This window comes from Oreochromis aureus, linkage group 9 (genome assembly GCF_013358895.1).
Source record: "Oreochromis aureus strain Israel breed Guangdong linkage group 9, ZZ_aureus, whole genome shotgun sequence".
In the NCBI taxonomy this organism is placed as follows: Eukaryota; Metazoa; Chordata; class Actinopteri; order Cichliformes; family Cichlidae; genus Oreochromis; species Oreochromis aureus.
The window spans coordinates 16,196,114-16,220,933 of NC_052950.1; the positions used below are offsets into that span (position 1 = coordinate 16,196,114).

The 24,820-nt window shown below is 39.1% G+C and overlaps 2 protein-coding genes across 5 annotated transcripts in view; one reads left to right on the plus strand and one right to left on the minus strand.

Annotated features, from left to right (window-relative positions):
* The first annotated feature begins 209 nt into the window (after nucleotides 1–209).
* cbln2b (cerebellin 2b precursor) overlaps nucleotides 210–24,820 on the plus strand; it is a 34,223-nt gene continuing 9,612 nt past the window's right edge. The window contains exon 1 of the mRNA XM_031750094.2: nucleotides 210–262. The gene's annotated coding sequence lies outside the window, so the exon portion shown is untranslated. The remainder of the gene's footprint in view (nucleotides 263–24,820) is intronic.
* Nucleotides 14,293–24,329, minus strand: fbxo15 (F-box protein 15). 4 transcript variants are annotated; one of them, XM_031750099.2, is made up of 10 exons: nucleotides 24,168–24,328; nucleotides 23,959–24,077; nucleotides 22,486–22,590; nucleotides 20,869–21,096; nucleotides 19,246–19,443; nucleotides 19,031–19,160; nucleotides 18,825–18,907; nucleotides 17,587–17,732; nucleotides 16,521–16,645; nucleotides 14,300–16,432 (listed from the first exon to the last, which is right to left on the minus strand). In XM_031750099.2, exons 2-10 carry the CDS (start codon nucleotides 24,054–24,056, stop codon nucleotides 16,166–16,168), a joined length of 1,380 nt encoding a protein of 459 aa, XP_031605959.1. In that variant the 5' UTR covers nucleotides 24,057–24,077; nucleotides 24,168–24,328; the 3' UTR covers nucleotides 14,300–16,165. The 4 variants fall into 4 exon arrangements, with proteins under 4 accessions (XP_039472944.1, XP_039472942.1, XP_031605959.1 ...); XM_039617008.1 differs by having other exon boundaries at nucleotides 14,296–16,432; nucleotides 20,881–21,096; nucleotides 23,959–24,329; XM_039617009.1 differs by having other exon boundaries at nucleotides 16,172–16,356; nucleotides 23,959–24,328.

The window sequence follows — 24,820 nt, forward strand, 5'->3', positions numbered from 1 at the left end:
CGCTATCTTTGTTTAATTGGTTACATGACTGCATCATATGACTAACATGCCTCATCGTTTTCGAAAGTCTCCGTTTTCGCTGTCCACACTGCGACGCATAAGCACCATCTTCAAATGTACGCGTTTTCGAGAGCATTTTGAAAACGCTGCGCTTTCCTTCGGGGAAAACGGCGTCTCAGTGTGGGCGGGAGGCCAAAACGGAGAGAAAACGATGCGTTAGTGTGGACGTAGCCTCAATCTAATGAAAGACCTTGAAGCTAAGGTAAGCGTGTTGCATCCAAGTGCCCTCTAGCAGTATCTGATTGCACAACTTTCCAGAACATTTGTAACACTGTGTAAAAAGTAAATTAGAAGAAAATGGTCATACAATCTGCATAATATCTTAAAGCCTATACTGTATTCAGCTAATTAAAGGCAGAGCAAAGACTTAATATCAAACGCTAAAACTGAGGCAATTTAATGTTGTTTTTTAAATGTATTTGGTCATTTTGAAGTTGATGCCAGAAACACATAAAAAAAATGGATATGCACAAAAAAGGTTTTTAAAAAGGTTTTAAGGTTTAATTATAGTATAAAAAACCCCTCACCTGGTGGAAGATCTCACTGCTAATCAGCAAAACTATTGCTTAAAACTCACAAAGTATAACTAAATGTACTCAGAGCAAGCCCAAAGCAAAACAGAGAAAAGAGGTGCACACAGCACTGATAAGAATAGCGGGAGAAGTTGACGATATACACACGGCAGGTTATGAGGGAGTGGCATAAATCAGGTATGACAAGACAGAGGAAGTCAAACAGAACACGACACATATGAGAAGAGAGTTATCAAAATAAAACAGGAAATATGGCACTCGGACAGAAACTAAAATATGTGAAATTGCAAAAAATAAAAAAAAAATTATATTGAATCAACTTGATTTTGATTCATGGGGTCAAGAACAAAAAAAATATTGTCAGTAAACATAGCTTGTTGCTGAATCTGTGAATACAAGTTTAATTCCTACTATCCAAAAAAGACAAAGAAGAAAAGGTAGAAGGAAAAAGGCTAGAGAGGCGAGGGAGCATCATTTTCAGCCAATGGCATGAGTAATCTGGACATGCTGCCAGATGATGATTTTCAGCAGGACAACTGTGCATTTTTTCCATCTGTGTAGAAAAATATACACAGTGTGTATGTTTATAGGAAAAGAGCCTGGGTGCTAAACAGTCAATACATTTTAGACGATGGATACGGATGCCCCAACTTATTGTGGAACTAAAACCCTGCAAAGCAAGAATGAACGCTGCAAAAAAAGGAAGAGATGATGACAAAAATGTTGCTGTGACAATTTTTTGGAGATGTTTTTGTTCAAAAACAACAAAAATCTATTTTGACATTTTAAAGGTTCTGTTTGTTCTAGTTTCATTAAAACATTTTTTAGTGATTTGTAATTAGTTTCACTGCAAATTTTATTTTCATTTTGGACACATCAGCTTTATAAAAGCTGGCTTCATGACTCCAGATCAAAGAACGATTCTCAGTTTCCTCAAAGCATTCAAATGCTTGCGTTAGTAATTTTGGCAGCGCTGTTTCTGGATCTTTTCTCCCATGTTTACCTTCCTTAAGAATGATTCTTGACAGCCACCCTTCCACTGAGACCATTTCTCCCTGCCTTCAGCAAAAGGTAGATGGATCACCTGAAAGGCCAGATACATATCTCAGGTCTTATTTCAGGTCTTTTTTTTTAACATATAGGACCATCAGAAAGTGTTTGCCTGCTGTAGATAGTTTTGGGCTGACATTTCTTTTTATGTTCTCCACTTGTCGAGTTTCCTCAAATTTTTAAGGACACACCATGCCAAGATATGCCACGTTTCTGGTCAGTAGCTCTTTGGGAATCACCTTGTTAGTGCAAAAATACTATTTTATGCCTGTCAGACTGTGTTATCTTTGGTATTTTTTATAGAATCACCCAGAGAAATGGAAACAAATGATGTGCTTTTGTGACAGGATGGCTGAAGATAGAATGTAAAAATGGTTCTTTGCTAAGTTGTCTGTTATGTGTAGACACAAGACTGGTTCATCCCTCGAGTTTAGTACTGTAGTGGAATTAAGGCACAGCGGGACCACAGATCTGTGTTTTGAGCCATCTTTATTCAACATTTGTCACGGATGCCGTGCAGGTGCGTCCGCACGACACCGCAGACCACGCCCCACCACAAGTACCTTTTCTATGCTTGCGTGATTCATAGGTCAGTGTCAAGTGGTTTTAACATGGTCAGGTACAAGGACTGGACTGAAAATGAGTAAAAAAGCAGCCAAAGAAAAAATTAGAACTTTCTTCAAAATAAAGCTTGAAGAACTATTGCACAAGGCTACTTTAAAAAGTACAAGAAAGTCAGGCTCCTTACACAAATAAATAGAAATGAAGGGTGGCTGAAGTACTTTATATTTTACAGTCTGTGTTGATTTGCAGCCAAAATGAGATCATTGTTTTCTAATGTAAAGCAGTTCTGGGTGGGTGAGGCCTTGATTTATGGCCAGTGGATTATTTTAACCTATGAAGGGATGAGCTTGGTTTGCACAACTAACAAGCAACAAAGGGAAACATTGCTAACCTGACATAACAGTACTTCTGATTGCATTTTTTTTTAAATTACAGTGTGACCTAACAATAGATATTAGCTCTGTAAACCGATCTCAGGACAAAACAATGTGACATATATTTGTTCAGATCAGCAGAAACTAAAGACTGAAGAACCTTGAAAGAGATACGGTGGATGTGCTGTTGAAGTATCACAGGTCGCACAAGGTACCCTGCAGCGCTGCTGGGACAACTGAAATGGACTCAGGGCATCCACAGAAAGAAATGCACTGCTGGCAAAAGCGCAGTGACGTTGATGAATGTTGTCCTCTGAGTGTTAGGTAATATTCCCTGATGAGATGCAGTGTGTGCTCCGGCCCACAAGGTTGCGAGCGCGGCAAAAAAGTGATGACGAGAGGGTGCACGAAGCAGTACAGCAAGGCCACAGGAGGAGGAGTGACAGAAACAGTTTATGCCCTCACACCTGGACACAAAATAACTAAGTGGTTTTTGTGCTCAGATGATTTCTGAGTGTTACACCTCGTGGGAATGTAATGGTCAACAGATTTAAACATGTTTGGATGGCTAACCAAACTTCCTGAGGATAATTAGCAATACACGCTACCTAACAATGCAGTTGATCCCAATTTAACCCTGGACAACAAAGGATAAAGTCCTTGTAGTAAACAGTCTGATTTCTTAGTTGTAATTAACAAATAAATCTTTTAGCCTTGCTTTCTGAATCAGTTTCTTGTTCTGCTGTCTTGAGGTCTGTGTAAGCAGAAACTGACAAATCTATTGTGAACCGATTAAAACAGTCAGTGACAAAAGATTAGCCAGTGTTACTCCCCAAATCCGCATTTGGCAATTGCAAATGCAATATCAGATAAACAGCCTAATGCTTCCCTTGATGTCTGCTGCATGGAATAAAAAGATGCTGGAATGATAACAGCTTTATTTGCAAATAATAAAACTCTGGTAAATATGTCGTGAATGTTTATTGTGTCGCTCTGGCCTAACGCTGAATTGGCAATCAAGGCCAGTTTTACCCAAAAACAGGACTGCTGTTAAATCATGTTTCTCTAGCTTTGGGTCAGTATCAGGGCAGGTTTATTGAGAATGACAAGCAAATCACTCAAAACGGGCTTTGAGGGTTAAAAAACGGGAGATTATTCTTGATATTTTGTGAAAAGAGTTGGGTTATCATTTTGTACAGTACTAATAAATATGTCAGGCTTCAACGTGCAAACACTATGAAGATTCCAAAAAAATCAAATAACAAAATCTGGATCGCCTTCTTGGCATTCCTGCGTCTCCAATAGAGAAAAGACCGAGAGCGACGAGGTGCTTCAGTGCCTTCTTGTGGCCATGTCTTCTTTCTCATCTATGTCTACTAGTGTGTGACTGTCAGCAGTCACAAGACAATTTTACAACTGAAAAAGATTAAGAGATACTTTATAACGTAGTGTTAAAGGTTATTTTTACAAATTTGAATAAATCCAGTTTTCTCTAATGCCTGTGATTTACCCAGTGATTAGAGATAAGCCTCTTATCTCAATGCAAAGTCTTAATGGCTATAAGGATGTTTACAGCACGAGAAGTTATGCAAACATGAAAAATGATGCCTACCTTTTTCAGTAATCACCACTAAACTGTTTTCTGTCTCCTATGGTTTAACTTTCTCCCTGCAAGGTGCAAGCTTGCACGTGAGAGTAAGAGAAAATCACCCCTCCGTTTCTAGGCAAGGGGGGGCCATTCATCTTACTAACACCAGAGGTGAGTGATCATGAAGTGTGGAGGCTCCTCTTAAAAAGTTGGGACCTACTGATATCAATCATCATCGCGCCTGCAAATGAAGATCTCTCGTCGCATGGCGCACGAGGCAGGAGAGACAAACGAAAGCTCTCACCTCAACGGCTACTAACCGTGCTCATTAGTCAGGTGCGCTGGTCATTATTTAACGTGGAGCCTCTGGGATTGTTACTGTGGCCAAACAGCATTCATCAGTCCGATGAGGATCTGACATGTTTAATCATGGAGTGGGTATGAGAGTAAAAGAAATGCAGTTGATTGAGGTGACAGCATAATGAAGTGAGGTGCACCATACTTGACCTTTCACATTCATTACACGTTGGTAGAGGATTGATTTAATCAGGCTTGCATGAAAGTAACTAACTATACAGCACTATACTGCTGACTAAGCTGCCTCCATGTTCCACAGCTGGTTCTGTATTAAAGGTTCCCGCCTCATACCATCTCTTCCTTTCCTTGCCTGTCTCACTTTCTTCCCCCTTCTTTCCTTTTTGACTGGCTCTTGATTTCTTAATTTAAAACCCCTAACTTTCCTGATTAAGTTCAGAAAATTACTCCTTATTTAGAGACTTCAACTTCCCTTTGCTTAAGTTTCAGAAAGTACAGAGTCGGTGCCTTCAATTATTTTACTACATTACAATTTGACCTGGTCAACCTTTGCTTCTGAACCTCCTGATTAATGAGTTTTCTACTCAGAGGTAGTCAAACTTACCCTTCACTTGATCATTTTAGTTAAGCATCTTAGTAGCTTACATTAAAAAAAAAACCCAAAATGTGATCTTATGTTTGCAGAACATTAGAAACACTGAAATGCCGCTGCCAGTACGTGTCTTTATTCATAAAGTGCCAAATCACAACAACAGTCACTTCAAGGGGCTTTTTACTGTAAGGTAAAGACCTTGGAGAGGAAATGATCAAATGATCCTTGATGAGCAAGTGCTTGGAAGAAAAAGCTGCTTTTAAACTGGAAGAAACCTCCAGAACTACACTCAGGGAGGGGCAGCCATCTGCTGCAACGAGTTGGGGTGATGGAAGCGAAAGGAAAAAGGCAAGCATAGGAAGACAAGACCACAGACTATGAGTGGTGAGTGTCTGCATCCCATTCTACCTTTGGAAACTTTAGAAGTAAACCTGCAGTATGATAGTGCTGTAGCTATAATAGCTCATTTGGGTACCATCAATATTTTCAAGTAATTTGTGACCTTATAGGGAAGGCAGAGCCATCAGTTTGCTAGTGACGCCCAAGATGATCAAGAAAGTATGATGGATGTAGTCACTGTAATGTCACGCAGTGGTTTTATACGTTATAGTCTCAGTTTTACTGTTTTCACCACTGCCCTGTTGGTTTCCTGGAATCAGAAGTTACCGTATTTGGAATAGATGGTGGAGTCTGGGATGGCACGGTGGTACCACAAGATGTTCTTCACAACAGTCTGGGGCCTTTCTGTGTGGAGTTAGCATGTTCTTCCCATGTCTGCATGGGTTCTGAATCCAAAAACATACATGGGGTTTGGTTAACTCGTGATTCAAAATTGACCCCAGGTGTGAATGTAAGCATGAATGGTTGTCTCTGTCTATGTGTTAGCCCTGCAGCTGACTGACAACCTCTCCAGAGTGAACCCTGCCTCTCACCCTGTAACAGCTGGGATGGGTTCCCTTCCCCGTGAACATGAACTGAATAAGTGGGAAAAGATGGATGGATGGATGGATTAATGAATGGAGCGGAAAGTCATCAGCTAACACCAGATAAGTATTCTCTGTATGCTCTGTATTTAATCATTAGTTATTATTAATCTCTGGCATTCTTCCACAGCGTGTCTTTGTCCTGTCTTCCTCCCCACATCCCCCACCGGCCGCAGCAGATGGCCGCCCCTCCCTGAGCCTGGTTGTACCAGAGGTTTCTTCCCGTTAAATGGGAGTTTTTCCATCTGTTTAAAATTTCATTAAAACCAACATATTCCTCAATCTTAAAAGATAACTAAATGCAACTCTAACTGACCCCATTCCTGTTTTCAGACTTTTTTCATTTGTCACATCCTTAAAAGGATGAGCCAACACTAATGCATACATTTCTTCATGAAAATGGTTAAAATGAGACTTTACTGATGTCCAATTGTCCAGTTAAGGTGAATTATTCTTGAACTGTTTCCTGTTATCCAACTCAAACCTCAAAACTCATCTTACGGAGTCACTTGAAATAAAGCTCAGTTTAAGTTATTCAGATTTTCTTAAGTACCATCAGAAATGTTTCTACACAAAATTAACATTGAATAAGACCATGAAGCACAGTGAATTTATTTGCATAATTTATTGTGTCATTTGCCCCTGTTGGAAGACAATTGGACTACTTTTGTCCAGGCTGACCTGAAGAAGGAGCAGAGTCCTTCTTCTGGGAAAAGTTGATTTGCTTTTTCTTCTTTTTCAGGCACAATTCTTGCAGATCTTTGTTCTGTGCCATAAGTTTTGTCATCTCAGTGAAAAGTTTTTCATGCTGCACCTCAAGCTTTTGACACCTTTTCTCTAGTTCCTCTCATTTTTCTTGCTTTTCTTCATGCTTTTCTTGCAGTTCTTTATATTTTTCTTCTTGGACTTTCTTTTCCTCGTGCATGACGTTGTTTCTTTGTTGGTTGAACTTTGTCATGGATGGCCAGTAACTCTTGATGTCTCCTCTGCAGTTCTTGAAGAGCACACTGGATGTCTTTATGTATTTTCTCCTGTTGTCGCTCCCCTTGCATTTCAATGTTTGTGTACTGGAATTTGTTATATAATCCATGCAAATAGGTTTTTTGTTCACCATTGCTTGGATTTTATTCTGCATTTCTGTACATATTTTCTCCAGTTCTTGTTTCTCGTCCTCAGTTTCAATGTTTTTGTCCTTTACATCATTGTAAAGTACTCGTAATTCTGTATTTTTCTTCTGGAAGTCTTGGAGAACATGTTTCATTTCTCTCTGCATCACTTCCAGTTGTTCGTTGTCTTTTTGCAGCTGTGCATTTCTTTGGAGAACTTCATCAAACATCACTTGAAGCCCTTCAGTTTTCCTCTCCATAAGCTTGCACTGCATCTCATGGTCTTTTTCTTGAAGCTTGCTCTGCAATTATGTGTATGTTGCCTCTTGTAGTTCCATTTCTTTCTGCAGTTGTGCATTTCTTTGGAGCGCTTTATTAAACATCACTCGCAGGCCCGAATCACTTGTTCTTTTTCTTGAAGCTTGTACTCAATTTATTTGTATTAACTTTCATGATCTTCTTTCTCTGTTTTCACTTGTATATTTGTTTGGAGCGCTTCATCAAATGTCACTTGAAGACCTTTGTTTTTCTTCTCTCAATGTTCTGGAGCTTCCACTGCATCTCTTGGTCTTTTTCTTGAAACTTGCATTGCAATTCTTTGTATTTAGCTTCCTGCTGTTGTTTGCCTTTTTGCAGTTTTGTATTTCTATTGAGCGCTTCATGAAGCATCTCTCGCAGCCCTTCATTTTTCTTTTTTCTCCATCTCATAGAGCACGCACTGCTTCTCTTGGTGTAATTCCTCCATATTTTTGGTAGTTGCTTTGCCTTTCTTTTACCCTGTTCTCCACATGTTGTTTCTCCTTGATGCAGCTCTCAAACACTCTTCTGAGGGCTTCAAAATCATCGCATTGAGGAGTGCTGGGGTGAACTCTTTGTCTTGGTTGGTGTTTTTTCTCAGACATTTTGGCGCCTTGAAATAATGTCTTTGTAAAAGATCCAAATATTTTCAAATTTCCAAAAGGTTTGATAGCTGTGAACAATCTGGTGTGTGGATTGAAATTGGTTGACAGAAATTTCTCTTGCCTACTTATTACTGTATTATTGTAGGGTCTTTACTTTACAATGTAAAGCACCTTGAGGCAACTGTTGTTTGACTTGTTTTTAGTTTGCCAAAACTAAAACATAAACTTTATGAATGTTTTGTACTACAGAACAAGCCATACATTTTTTAAAATCACATAATTCTATTGAAAAAGCTCTAAAAGGTGGTAAAAGTACAAACTGTCTGAACTGGACTCAAATGGAGGTGAGTCTCTGCAGACCATGATCACCTTCAGTTTCCTGTGCCAGGCCATCTCCCTAACTCCAGAATCCAAATGAGGCTGTATTATAAAACAAAATCACCCTGTAGAGTGAATGAAGGGAGGAAACTATACAGAAAGGCCTCATTTTTTCTTGTACCAGGTTGTGTGAAGATGCTTTCCAATGCTGCAAAGCTGGAAGTGAGTGAGTGAGTGCTTTTCGAGCCAGCCTCATGTAGCCACTAGTGTTTTGTCATTTTTGCATTGGCTTCACTGGTAAAAACAATATTGCCACCCTACCCCAAAAACAACTTAGCATCTAATTCCCCCTGAACTGTTCACCACTTTGTTCAGCGGTAAACCTCTAATGCGCTTTATGTTTTCTGCCAGTGGTCATGATTCTTATGTAATATGGCCAGTCAGGTCAGGCATAATCTGTGATCAAGGGTCACTGTCATAGCAGCAGCAGAATCTCATCCCTTTAATATGGTCTATAAAACCAGACCCTGGCAGCAAAATAAAACATGAAGACTGATGCAAAAACAGGGTACCAAAAGCAAATAAACAGTTTATAGTGCCGTTTGATGTGCTGGAAATGTCACGCTGCGCTATGCGCTCTCTGATGAAAGCTCACAGCGTGTACAGTTGTTAAGGTGAATTAAAATGTTATGACTCAGTGGCATTGTGATGATTTGGCAGGTTTCTGAGGAAAAAAGAAACAAGGTATCAATGTGGCTGTTTGCCCGACGTATCCATCTTCATTTTCTTTTGCGACAGCTGCAAGTATGTGGAAATGTTATCCCAGTCACAGTGACTGCCATCATCCTTAATGAGTGTCACACACAGGTGGCCCCTCAGCAGAGCTGTGATTAAAAGGTAATCATCTCATACCAGACTAGCTTGTTTCAACCCATGGATACGTATGTATGATAGAAGATTGTTGGAAATATTACTGGATTTTTCCAGTGCCTGTTGCAGGATTCCTGGTTTTAACTAACTTGATCATCAAGCAGAGCTACAGCAGCAGTGACCCTCTGTAACCGTAAGCCATATCTGTTTAATTTTTCAGTGGAGCCAGAGCGGGCAATGAAGAACTCAATGTGGCGGCTCACAGTCACAAGTCAGACACAACAAGCAATGAGTGGAGGTCCCAGGAGAATCCCCCAGAGTCAAAAGTCTAAGCAAAATGCTACTATGACACAGATACAACAAACCACTAGGTTTTCAATAATTTATGGCGTTGTAGGGAGAGAACACCGAGGAGAAAAGCAGCACATGGTTGGATGTAATCGACCAAAAATACGTAGATTATAAGCCACAACACTAGTTGTTTATTGTTTCTGCTGCAGATGTTCACCACGAAAACCTCTGTTGCCTAGCTCACAAATAATGTAGGAGTCTTTCTTTGTGTGTCTCAAAATGCTGCCTCGCTGCGTTTTTATCTCACTCTCTCTTGCTTTTCCTCTTAATAGTGAATCAGATCAATACAGTTTGCCTCTGGCCCAGACCTTTGCACTAAAACCAATTGTTCCTGGAACTCTGTACGAGCAGAGCCCACATGACTTTTCCGCGAAGCGTGTCTGGCTTTTGCATCTGGCGAAATGTGCTACATTTAACATTTAGTTTAAAAGAAAACATGTTTATTTTGCTTAATGTCTTGTCATGGATGTGGACGACTTCTCAACTAACAGATAAGCTAGTTATATGTACGACCGGACGACAAATACAGACTGGCTATTTGGAAAACCCTTAATATCAAATACCTCTTATTCAGTAAAGGACTAGATGTTACAATCCCTGACAATGCATTGCTTTAATGCATTGTCTTATAAAGAACTTGATAAGAAGCATGTTAGCATACACAGCACAGTAAGACTGTAGCCAGAAGCTGGTTAGCTTGGTTACTGCACCAAAAACAGACTCACACACATAACTTCACTTAAAGCCAATTTACCTATTTGCCTAGATTAAAGAAAAGAAATGAATAGTGTTGAATGAGTTTAAGTTGCTTCTTGTTTTTCCAATCTTTATGCTAAGCTAAGCTAGCCAGTTTCTCCATTTAGCTTGTTATTTACCTCCAGTCACGTATCTCTCTCAGCGTTCATATATACCCAGATTGTTTGCAAGGATTTGATCCTGAAAACGAGTGACCCTTTTTAACCCACATTCAGCAGTAAGATCACAAAGCAGCTTGAACTCACTGCCTGCCAAACATCTGCTCTGAGACCAAACAGACACTGGATGTTACTGTGAGGGTAATGCAAACTAGTGAACCGTGTGAAATTGCAGAAAGTGCCTCTACAGTATACTGGATAATGTGCTGACTCATGCCATCTCTTTTTTCCTCTTTTGCACAAACACCGAGTAACCTGAGAGAGAGAGAGTGATGAGTAATTTACGTTTGACACAAAGTACCATCAACAGAAATTCAGAAACGAGGTTCCCCAGAAGAACATTGCCTCAAACCTCCTCTCTCTCCTTCTGTTGCTCCATTGTCCAGTTCTGAGACTCGCGTGGCCGCTGTAGGCACTTTCAGTGATGGATGCTACAGTATCTGTTGTCAGTTTGCCTCTCAGCAAACTGTAATGCACTGTGTGTTCTGACACCTGCACTATGAGGACAAAAGTATCTCAATTTTTGAATTCAAGGGCTTTTAGTCCCCACTTCCCACAAGTGGATAAAATCAAGCGCCTAGTCACACAGCTTGCCTTTGCAAATATTTATGAAAGAATGCATCATTCTAAAGAACTTGTGAATTCAGCTCTGGTGCTGTAATAAGATGTTTGAAAAAACGTCTTACCTTCTTCATAATCCAAGTGGTATTATTGCAGAGTGGAAGTTAGTGAGCTCCCAGTTTGGATTTGGGAGACAGACACCTCTAATTTTAAGATTAGGCTTAAAACTTTCCTTTTTGATAAAGTAAATAGATGGGGCTGAAGGTGAGCCTGGATTGACCCTGGCTTAGGCTGCTGACTATTTCTTCCTTACTCTAGACCGCTCTGCAATTAATCATTAGCAATTATTAACCAACAATCAGGATTTTTTTTCTTAAGTATTTTTCATCTTTATGCATAAAAAAAGATTTTTGTACTTCATTTTTTTAAACTTACTTTTCAAAGAGTTTTTTACATGTCCACTTAGGTGGACAACACTGGCTGACCAGTGGGTGGCATGGTATTTAGTGGCACATCAGTGTCCAATGTAGTGGTTTATGTGCAAGTATACCATCAACACTGACACAAATACAAGAAAACAGCCTTTGTATAGCTGTCCACTGTAGTGACCAGTATGCGTAGCTTACTTCCACAGTATGTCTTTGGTCTGGAGAGTTCTTCCTGTTAAAAGGGAGCTTTTCATATCCACTTTTGCCAAGTGCTTGCTCAAAAGGGGTCATCTGATTGTTGGGATTTTCTCTCTATTATGTAGGATCTTTACCTTACAATATAAAGCACCTAGAGGCGACTGTTATTCTGATATAAATAATATTTAATCTGCTCTTTCTAACAGTCCGTGTTTTGACCGTCACCTACGAACAGCTGCAGATTTAAGGCACTTTGAAATCGGGTGATTTGCCTTCTCAGCTTGGCCGCCTAACTCACTCACTGGAGTCAACATTACACTTCAGTTAACATCACTGATGCAAACTATGCTGCGTTTAACAAGTAGCATAAAATGACATATGTGTCACCATTTAAATCTTTTCATGGTATCCAGATCTTTGTCCCAACAAGGATAAAAACAACGGCAGATGTAATGACGGTAAATGAGTGGTAAAGGAGTGATTACACTGATCCATCAGCAATATAAATGCAGGGCCATCTGTTATTTTGTGACCATGATAAAATACCTTTTGCTGTTTCTAATGTGAAATCTTTGGCACAGACATTTTGGACTGTTGTTGCTGATGTTGGGCTGATGATTATAAGCATTATTAACTTTCTTGGCTTCACACGCTCACGCAGCAAGGTACTAATTTTGTGAAGCTAGGCTCTCGTGGAAGACTATGATTACCTCCCAGACCTTAAGAAGGCATAACACGAGGGCTAATAATCGAAGAAAGCAGTGTCAGTAGAGCAGAGTGTCATTATAAATGAAAAAAAAAAAAGAAATCTCCCTCGTAGTCCTTTTCATTAGTTGACAGTTTATTCTCCAGCGAGAGGACTAAATAAGGACTGTGTCATTGGCTGCCGAGGCTAAATAGTTTGTGGGCCCAGCTGGTCAGTCACAAGGGAGAGAATTAAAGGCTAAAAATGGAAGCAATTTTCTTGCAAGATTAGCCTGCGAGGAAACTGAGAAAGATGAGTTTAATGAAGCTTTATGACACAAAATTTACCCATTCAGTTATTTGGTGGTGGATTTCATCTTAATTTTAATTTGGTATTAAAGTCTTACATTGTGATTAACATACAGCATTGTAATTACTTTGCAACACAGCAGAAAAAGAAATCAGGAGGAATAGTTGGGAGCATAATAAACTTCCTGCACTCTGCATAAACGATTCAGAGCGAAGAGATTTTTATTGTGCTGATAAAAAGATTTCTATAAGTCAGTTATGTAAAAGTTTCTCTGGAACTGTATTTGTAAAATGAAAACCGTGCCCTCAATAGAGGCCTTCATTGTTTACTAAAGAGAGCCATCTACTGGAGAATAGCCTATATTGAACTGTATTCAAACAGATGTAAATTGCATAGTTTGGGGCTTTAATTTGGTGTTTTTTGAGTCAGATTCCACATAGAAAAATCAGAACAAACACACACGGTTATACTTGCTGCAAAATGAAAGACAAAACATATTATCCTTTCATCTGTGATCCTTGTCCCAAACATCTGTGGCCCTTGTTTAGTCATTACTCTGACACAAACCAGTGATTAACTGGCTTTATAGTCATGCCAGTTCCTTTCCCAGCCCATAACATCCTTGGCTCCTGGTTTTTCCACTAAAATGGAAATGAAGGATTGGCACTTTGCAGTAGATGATGTGACAGCGGCAACAGTTGTATGAAGGTCAGTGTGATAGAAATGTGTTTTACGACGCTTGCAACCTGAAAAGCATGCATGGAACACACCATCCAGTAAAATGTAATGGGCTATATCATGTGATATTTCAGGTTCTCAGGCTCAAGTCAGCAGCATCCAGCGTGTGTCTATGTGGCTCTACATGTATTTGATCCCTGTGTTCTGTCTTTATAGATAAAGTCCAGTACTGGATGCAAGTAAGCATCTAAATGAATGTGTAATAATAAAAAATATGACAACACAAAATAGCTATTCAGACTGTGCACTACCTCCCCGAGCTTTTCTCTCAATTCAGTTGTGAAGCTTGTGACAAAAACCAATTCATCACACATACCATTGCCCCTCTTTTCCCCTCTGGCTCATTTCCCCAAATAATTTAGGATCTACTGCCAAAGATGTTGGTGATGTGTTTGGAAAAATAAGCATCTTTTCAAGGTGATGATGACCCTCTCTGAGAAAAGGAAGGGAAGCCTCTGAAAATCCAATTATCCAAAGGCCTGCCTTTTTTTTTTATTGCCATCAGCAATGCTGGCCCATCAGCAGCATAGCAACTGTTTCCAACAATTGCCTCCACACTAATTCTATCGCTGTAGCCAGACTTGCCCAGGGTGTGGACATTAAGCTCAATTTTCATCTAAAAGTGATTGCATAATGTCTGACAATGCAGTTGAGAAAATGTGGGTGTTAAGGTATAAATGGGATGATAAAAGGAGGCAAAACTTGATTGGAGTAACAAGAAACAGGAAAACTTTTATTTTATTCATGCATGTAAAGCAAATTGTATTCGCTTCCATTTAGTAAAATCTCAGACTGTTAACTAAAGAGTGGGTGCATTTAAATGTTGACATCACTACAGTAATTAACGACTAAGAATAATTAATGACAATGTTTGTGATTTAGATACTTTAATCAATAAGGGACCAGCAAACTGATGAAGGCAAATAATAGACAAATACAGCACTATAGGCTATGAAACCATCACTGGTGGATGTACATTTGACAGAACTTACTCCTTATAGGACATATATCATAGATTATATACTATAACTCCTCCAATCAGTATTCCTCCAACGCGAACATAGAGCAATTTATTTAAACATATCCAAGTATACATGGAAATACAGTATATAAGGCAAAAATAAGAATTTTTGAAGGTCAATATTTGCATGACCATCTTTATTCTTTTTTTTTTTTACATTTAAGTTTTTTATTGATTTTGCAACACATACTTAAACCTATATATAAGAGAAGTAGAAAAAAACAACAACAAAACAAAACAAGACCAAAACAAAACAAAAAAACAAAAAAACAAAAAAAATGATACAGAAGTCAGAGATGAACAGTGGGACTACTTCTGGAGCTATTTGAAGCAAACAGGAAATCATGACCATATCATAATTTGAAGGACTATTAACTGTGATCAATGTTATTTGCTTATTTCTGCGTTTCTTTTGTTGGAACTCATTGTTACTTACCCTTTTCTTTCTTTTAGACTTGTAAGGGCAGGGGTGAACACCGACCATCTTTATTCTTTAACACAGCCTGAGCTCCCTTTGGCAGTTTCTTTAAGTAGTCTTCAACAATAGTTCTGCAGGGTTCTGGAGGACAGTGGCTCTGGGGTTATTGTCATGTTGAAAATTGAAGCCATTGCCAATCAGATGGTGCTGCATGGTGAAACCAAACCTGACAGCGTTACTCTGTTTTCATTATGCCATAAATTTTAACAAGATCTCCAATACCACTGGCAGAAATGCAACCCCAAACCATGACAGAGCCGCCGCCGTGTTTTATAGATGACTGTCGACACTGTCATACCTCTCTCCTGACCTCCTCTGTACATACTGATGATCATTTGAACCAGAAATTTTGATTCACTCTTTATGGATCACTCCATAATCTCTTGCTGCTGATTTTCAGTGAAGTTTTTGTGTAAGTTGGCATCCCTCAGCATTTTCTCCCTGTTTCCCTTCCTTATGAATAGCTTATTGACAACCACCCTTCCACTGAGACCACTTCTGATAAGGCTTCAGTGAACAATAAATGGATCAACTGAGGAGCCAGATGCATCTCTCGGGTCCTGTGTCAGGTCTTTGCTGGATTTTTGTCTGGTTTCCTTAGGTTTTTAAAGGATATGCTGCATGAAGATTCAGATGCAACTTGTTGGTGCAAAAATACTATTTTACATGCGTCAAACTGTGTTACTGTTGGTATTTTTCATAGATTAAAGTAAAGAAATGAAAACAAATGATGTGTTTTTGTGACAGGCTGCTGAAGATACAATTTAAAATATATATTTTGTTCTTTTGTTGTATTTTATGTGTAGACACAACACTGATTCACGCCTCGAGTTAGTGTTTTTACGCTTGAATGATTCATGGGTCAGTGTTAAGTGCTTAACAACAAAAGAGAAGAAGCATTCCTCTGAAAATGGTACATTTCAAGGACTTTACTATTTTGTCAACGGCAAAGTGACAAGAACAGGGGAAGGATTAAGCCTAACCAATCCAAAGAAAAGAAATAACTAGGAAATTAAATAGAGAGTAAAGAAGTTTTTTTTTTTTTTAAGAAATCAGATCCATTCACACTAAATTCATTCATTAAACACTTGAAGGCAAAATAATGATAAAACGAGCAGTCATTGTACTACAACATTTACTGAATGAATGAACAAACTGTTATGGTGGTCTTATGGAGTGAGCAAATATTAAATATGAAACCAGTTTTCTGTGGGAAATCCAGAACAATCAGTAATCTCTACTGAAATACTTGTTTACATAGCAAACACTCACATAGACAACTAAACTGATGAGAATAAACTGCTTCTGTTCATTCATCCACACAAGCCTCATCTTCACCTGGATGTCGGAGTCCTGATAGTGCATCAGGTAGTGCTCACTGTCATAGTCGTAGCACACGGGCGTCCTTTCCAGCTCCGCTGAAACGGGCGAGGTGACACACTTGAAGGGCTTCCTAAATTCATCTAGCAGAGTCAGACTCATAATGCAGCAATTCTACAAGAAGTCGAAAAGTAAATAAGTGCCAGTGTGTGTATTTTCTGCCTGCCACACCACTGCTGGGAATTTTATGCTCATGTAGTACCTCCACTGTGCCCTGCAGGGCCTCACAACGCCAGGGCAGGGTGATGTCGCCAGACAGAGGTGTGTGCTGGGACAAGTTTGCGCTGCTAATGACGGTTAGCTGGATCAGCCCATCAGAGATCTGAGCTGGACAGAGAAAACACCGCATGTAGACATTTAGACCCAATTTAAGACAGTTAACACATCTGAATTTAAGTCTACAAGCACTGTAACCATCAAACACAAATTTCTTTTCAGTGAATTTAGCTAAATTTTAACAAATTCAGAGGCTGTATCATATCAGTAGATTATTATATATAGCAGTTCTTACACCTAAAGAAGGAAAGTTAGACTATGTGGATTAACGCTTTAAAATATTGAATCAAGACTTGAGTAAAAGTGTTTTTGTATCACTTTTTTCTACAATGATCAACATTTTATCTGCATTTTTGTTTTGTTGAATAGAATTACTCTTAATGTATAACAATAATAGAAATCCTCAGAGTGATGCAAAGTAGCCTCTAAACTGATTGTATTGTCTGATGTATAACTAGCTGTTAATAAAAAGGAGGTACTAAGCTGAAATATTCCAGACAGCACTTCAGAAGTCTCTCTTTTTTTATGACAAGAGTATAGATATAGAGCTCACAAAATGTATTCAGTATTCTGAAATACCTTTCAGTATAACCTCCCTTTTATTCCACATATCCAAGTTTCCTGCCATATAGCTGAGGTTTAATTAGTTTGAAAAAGCAAGCCTGTAAGCGTTTGTGACACATGTGAAACAAACTATGGAGGCACATACAACTAGTACTGTACATGCCTAAATACAAATTGACTGGTCTAAGGAAATAAATACAGTCATAAATTTGCAGAAAAAATGGGAGGAAAAACTCACAGCAAATGAATTCTTAATATTTAGCACTCTGTTTTGTATCCCTCTTAAAGTTACTATACATGTAAAACATAGCTACCCTGTGTTTTTTTATATTTCCCACTCAGTACAGTAGATTATTCATATTTCCTTGGCATTATGTACAGTGTTACTTAGTGAATGTGGGTACAAAATGTGGGTATGAATGGATTACTTCTGCGGCAGAAGAGCTGGGAAAAGCTTCCGGACATGAGCTCGCATACAGTGTTGTGGAGAACAATGTGTAGCTGGTAACCATGGAGACCGTATTCAGGGTCTATATCGCAGAAAGGGGGTTGGACCACCGGCTCTACATAGGAACTGAAAGGGGGAAAAGGGAAAGAGTTGATTAAACCAGAAAGTGTAAACTGTGTCTAGTGGGGGGGCATCAAGAAAAAAGCATTTTCCTAAAACAAGGCAAAGATTTATTAATTTTGTGGAACATAATAAATAAAAGTGCTGTCCTCCCACAGGAAACCAGGAGAGGGTGCTATATCCTCACTATGCTGAAGTACGGTATCATTAACACCGTGTGGTCCTGAAAATACTTTTGTTTTCACGTGGATGGAAATTAAATTACTGTTGGGTAATAACTCATAAGCCTCTAGAGCACCTGCAAGTCTGAGTGTAGACAAGAGCTGTGAGCACTCCCACCAGACAGCAGAGTTTGTACAATTCTAACAATTTCATTAATTTAATTAATTTTCCAGGCTTCTTGAAGGACATTCAAAGCTCTTCTTTGGAAGCCAGCTGACCTCTTACTGACATACTGACAATGATTTGAACTACAAATTTATAATCTGAATTCATCACCCCATAAAACCTGTTTCCACTGATTTTCACTCCAGTTCTTGTGTAATTCTCATACTTCAGCATTTTCTCCCTCTTTCCCTTTGTTAAGAATTGCTTCTTGACAGCCAGCCTTCCACTGAGACCATTCTTGTGTCATGTCTTTGCTGAATGTTTTCCTATTTCTTAAGCACATGACTTTCAGGTACTGTTCATCTGCTGTCATGATTTTAGGTCTTCTTCTTTTGTCCTCCTCTTTTTGAGAATTTTCATCTAATAGCTCAATTAGCCCAATTTAAAATTGGTTCTTTGCTAAGCTGTCTGTTATGTGGAGAAATCACACTGAATCATCCCCTGAGTTATGGGCCCTTTCTGTGCTCGAATGATTCGGTCAGTGTTAAATGGCTTAACAAACAAACAAAGAAAAACAGTTTGCTGAAAATTGTCAGGTACAAGGACTGGACTGCAAATAAGTCCAAAGAAAAACTATTTCAGAAACTCAAATCTCACCGTACAGTGCATCACTGCAGGAGCAATACTGTCAGTCTATACATCCCTTAAATTTGCGATGCAGCACACCTTGTATGGATGTTCATAAGAGAGGCTGGTTATAGTCCAACCTACCAAACAGAAGATCCCTGAGTGCTTCTTTCCACCAGCTTGTGGAAGTGGAGGGTGAACATGATAAAGGCAACTGAGCACTGGTCCTGGGAAAAAAAAGATGCTTAAAGATGTCACTTCTCCCTGTGATAAATACTGTGTATCTTGTTCTGCTACTCTAAGCGAGTGAATAATAATCAAAACATGGCATGAATGCCTGAAGTAATTACCCTCCAGACACCGATGATGATGCCAGGCTGTAGCAACTTAAGCTGCACCAATCTGTCCTGGCCAATGACTTGCATGTTCTTAGTTAGAGTCTGCATGTCTAACTTTGCCATGAGGGACCTACAAACAGGTCTGACAGAGGAAGCAAAGACGGCAGCTGGTTTTACTGAGACAAGATGAGAAACAAAGCGTGTAGATGGATGTCAGCTGCCTTTACCTCTTTGGGCTGACGCAGGCTAGCCTCCTGACACCGTAGAGCTGAAGGATGGAAGTCTGCTGGTAGTCGGGCAAACGGTCTCCTCCGCTCCAGCACAGTGTCACTGAAGTCTCAGTGAACTGGGACCGGCTCTGCTCCAAAGTGCTCTCATGCCCTGACTTATCCATGACTGTCAGTTCCCAGGTGACGTTCAAGTTTCTGGAGTTGGAAAACAGAATGTAGAATTGTAGGAACAGGACTTTTTGCAGTTTTGCAATAAAAGCATGCAGAGAACGGTGTAGAGAGAGAGAAGAGAGCAGGTGAGAGTGAAACTAAGCATGGCAGAAGTTAACAGGTTCTTTAATACTAAATACCAAATACCACATAAACAGTCCAAATGAATCATTGAACAAAAATATAATCCATCCATTTGTCTTCTAATTTATTACAGTGAAAATAATCGGGCAGTGTTTGGCAGCGTTGCTCTTTAAATCAGAAAAATTACAAGTTTATTAGCTGTTACATCTCATTTGTCAGCAGAGGGAAGTAGTATGACTCCATTTAAAGCTGTTCTTGCTAATGAAATGATATGCAACGAATGAAATTAAAACTGCAGCTGTTGTGACGAATCTCTTGATCCAGTTCTGTCTAAACTGTGATTCAGGGCTGCCCCTACTGTGATGCAGCCAGCGCCTCACTGAGACACCATCCAATATCAATTAGGTGGGGGAACAAAGCTAAAAACTGGAGCAGCCCAGGGGGCTCCAGCAGCTGACCCCAGGGATTTCACTCTGCACTGCCTGTATGCTTGACGTCTTGTGAAATGATTATTACCAAGGTAAATCGCATGCTCCTCATGGTCTCTAACAGACAAAAAAAGCCCTACAGGGAGTTGTCTGAGTCGGTGGGAGGAGGGAGGAAGGCTGAGGTGTGCGTGCATGCATATGTGTTCTGTGGATGAGGGGTTGGGGGGCTAAGTAATTTATTTCAACAATTCAGACAGCCCCTGCAAGGAACACAATTATTTCTACTTCCCCTCTGTACCACAGCGACTGCCACAGAACTCAATATTGAGTGCAGCACAGCCTCTAATCAGAGGTTATAAAAACACAGCAGAATCTGCGGTGGAGGTGGCGAGGGAGCTCTCCCCTGCGTGCTGCCATCCCCCTGAGCAGACATCACGTTCAGAAAGAGACCTCCTTCCTCACCTTTAATAAGAAAGTGTCATTAACTGTGACATCAAAAACAAACCATACTTTTTGTTTTTGATTACCAGCAGCTTGAACTATCCTCTTGTTGTGTTCTCCCCCCACCTCTCCAACCTTGAACTTTCTCAACAGCGAGGGTAGATCTTCAAAGTTTTGCTATTTGTTAAGAGCAAACAATGAACGAAGGCTTCATACAGCTGCTTCCAAACAAATACCAAATCCCCGTTAGAGCACAGACACAGCACAGATAAGCACACCTCCTTTCAACTAAAAGGATATAAAATTTACTATAAAAGTAGTTAACATGAGCATTTAGAGAAAAAATAATGAGATATTTTTCTTTCTAAATGTGTTTGAGTAGGTGATACATAAAGTAAATGGAAAACCTCATTCCTTTGAACTAAACTTGGGTTTTCTCTCTTTATCTGTCTCACACCTGAGGACCCACTCTGTTTGGCTGGGCAGCCCTGTGTGAATACTGATGAGTCCAAGCCGCCTCGTCCACTTGATCATGTCACATTCGGCTACAGTCTTGAAGTACAGCCTCTTATAGTAACCTTCGGCTCGATCCTGCACCTCCATCGTGGCCATCCTCAACAGAGATTTGTCCATGCACTTTTTATTCTTGCTTAAATCCGCAATGTAAAGCTTTCTCCACAGAGCACTGCAATGACAGAATCAGGAGAGTGACCGATTCGGTCAGAAAGGTCATAAAACAGTACAGTATGTCTAGTGTGATCATTTCTTACAGGGTGGCCATTCTACGATAACCAAGAAAAAAGAAGTTTAAGTTTTATTCATCAGAATGATAATATCAAAACATCAGCAGTGAAATTTCATGTTTTAATAAGTTTAATAGTGAATTCTTCCATTATAGGAATAATCTTTTCTACTAAGGAGGAAACTATTTAACCCCGTGCTGCCTGAATCGTGAAATCATTGCCAGAAAGTTCTGATATTTTGGAAACCTGACTGTTTATTGAACCTTTTGAATTTTTTTAAAGAAAGAAATTAATGTCAATTTGCATACTGTATAAGCTTAACTTTGTATCATTTTTGCCACATGTTTGAGCAATGTATTGTTTAAACATGTACTGTGCAAAAAAGAATCACACTGATGACCTGAAGCTCTCAAATACTCATGTATTAAATATGACACACTTGGCATTACAGACAACACTGATCACCGACTTCTTGGTATTCTTTGATAGTTATTGGAAGACATTTGGGTTCTGATTGTGGTTTTGACCAACAAAAGAATCAATGTGTCAAGACTGTTGAATTGACCATAGGCTGTTATCTGGCTGGCTTTTTTACATTTCAAAATATGTCCTAAATGACATATAAATATATATTTTGATTTGTAGGACATGTTTTTCACTGACGTGAAATGTTTTAATAAACTAGACCTCTTTAATAAAACAAGTTTAGGCATCCACCGAGTGTTATGATCCTTGCCAAATCATGCAATCACAAAATCACAATTTTGAAATGTAAACTTTTTGCATTTGGATTGCCTCCAAAAGGTGGAGTGCTAAATGCTTCAGTACATAAGCTCAGTGAGCATCTCTGGATATGTGACTTGAATTTCAGGCCAGATATCCAGAGATATGTGGCAGGATTTGCTAATGAAATGTTCTACATTAGGAAAGTGTTGTCTAACACAGGTAAATGTAGAAAAAATTGCAATATAAAATTGGAGTAGAAGACCAGTGGAGCATAGCAGGTATTTTTTTTCTTGATATCTAAAAAGAAACATGAACATGAATATCAATGCACCACGTATGCCGCAGCTGAAGTTTTCATGTTTAAGTAGTTGAGGAATTTAGGACCACGCTGTAAAGTTTCCTCTTTCAAGGTCTAATGGCTTTTTCTCAGAAAACCAGAAAAAGAATGGGGGCAGAAACCACAGAGCTCCCATTGCTTGGACTCCTACTAACTTAAAAGTTCTGCTGTAAGATTTGGAGGCATACTGTCCCTTTGCTATTGGATTAATTAACATAATCATGTATTTAATAAACTGTGGAAGATGCACTGACAAGATCGTACTTACTTGCTGTTGGCAAGCTGATAGAAGAGCTTATTGATGTGGCTTATGCTGCAAAGTGTGGAAGCATCCAGGTATGACAAAATCTTAATCAGGATCTCAGATGGCAGTCTATGGAAAAGGTAATTAGACATGACTACAAGGAAGTGACAGTGTGTCTTCATGCCTCCTACTGTTCAGATTTCAGTCTATGAGATAAATGTGTTCTGAAAACACTGCTTGAAAATCTTGTCATACACTTCTGGCATTCAAGTGAAACTACTTATCTCCATGTTCTGTTCTAGTAGATATGGTGAAAAAAACACACAAATATGTAAATATGTAAAGAACGCAGACAAGATTTTTAGATCTAAAGGTCTAATGAAAGCCATCCATCCATCTATCCATCTATCCATCCATGCCTGCTAATTACAAATACTGCTAGGTTTGTTGGCTCACAGCTGTCCTGGTTAATGATGCCATTGCTGTCCAATTAAATCACTTGAGTGAGCAATAAATTCATCTTCCTATCACCTGCCCGCTCAGTCACTGTCATTTCACCACATATCAAAAACCAGATTAAATTACTTCAAGAATAAATCAATTAAGAAACCAATTAAGAAATTGGGCGTTGTTTTAACACGGCAAACGATTTCATACGACAGTTTTAAAGTTCAGATTATTCAAACAGCCATGGAGACAGGAGCATTTCTGCACCTCCCTTTTCTTCTTTCCATGGTAGAGTTTTAACTTGAAAGTGTGATGATGATTTTCAGTGACATGGTGCTTTCAAGGCCAGTCTCTAATATCTAATACAAATAATTTAACATAGATGATTTTAATAATTTAATTCTTTGATACTTTTTTTTCTTAAAATGTTACAATCAGATTTAAGATGTGCATATAGTTAAAAATAAATAAATAAAGGGATCTGAAAAATATAATGCCTTTAGACCAACTGAATTTGATCACAACCGTGATTGGTATTTTTATTTTATGTCATTTTATTTTTCTGTATAGTTGAATCAGTGAAAAGATTATGAAAATAAATCCAGGCTGCACTCCAAACCTCTAAGACTCTAACCATTGTTTAAAAAAGGAAAGTCTGAGTGAGACAATTATTTCTGCTCGTTGAGGCGTTCAGACTAAAACAAATATTAAAAACAACGCTGTTGCTAAATATGAACGATTAGCTGTTTTAACAGAATCATTTTGGTATGCAGTAGAGGAAGCAACAGTCTACTGACTGACCTGTTTTTCTGTGTTGTAACTGCCTACATTTAATGGGAAAGAATCCAACTGCTTAATTCATGTAGTGAAGTTTTTCCACCTGAATTGATTTTCGCTGTGCTGTTATTGTATTTGTTGCTATAAATCCTTTTACTTTGAAGGCTATAAACAGCAGAGCCACTGTTTGAGCGCTGAATGCCACAAAGATTAAGAAGAAGAAAAAGAAATGGCATGTACCGTGTATAGTCTGTGCATGCACTGACAGATTACCTTTCCATAGATCTCTGAGTGGACGCTGGGGATGATTTGTCAACTCTTTTGGACGTCCTTAATGCTCGTCCGGGAACGACTGCTTTCGAAGCCGCCATTTGTTCCGCTGGTCTTGACAACTTTGTGAGAGTTAGAAGATCATTTATATTTGCAAGGAAGTTTTAAGGTAGTGAAATTTTAAAAGAGCGTTTATTTGACAGCTTTTTTACTTAAAGACCGCGAAGATAACATCCGGGATCCAAAATGAATAGCTGGCACTGTGTTAAATCCATAAGTAGGCCACGTTAAATGACTTAATTCTCCTTGTGTGCTAACGAAATTCCGTGAAAGCGTCCGGTCACCATGGTGACATCGGCTCCTTCAGCGGGGAGGAAAACATCTTCCGGTGGGAAGAAGCACAAATGCCTTCAAAATAAAAGCACACATATATATATATATATATATATATATATATATATATATATATATATATATATATATATATATGGGAGATAGATAGATAGATAGATAGATAGATAGATAGATAGATAGATAGATAGATAGATAGATATAGTGAGAGAGAGAGATCTGTAGCCATGAGAGCAGTTCCTTCCTTCCTATAGCACAGGGGTGCCCAATCCCAGTCCTCAAGAGCTACTGTCCTGCAGCTTTTAGATGCATCCCTACTCCAACACAGCTGAATCAAATGGTTTGATTACCTCCTCAGCATGCCATCAAGTTTGGCAAAGGCCTGATAACAAGCCATTCATTTGATTCAGGTGTGTCTGACCAAGGATGCATCTAAAAGCTGTAGGACGGTAGCTATCGAGGACTGGGATTGGGCACCCCTGCTATAGCAGCTGGATAGCTGCTAAAACATTTG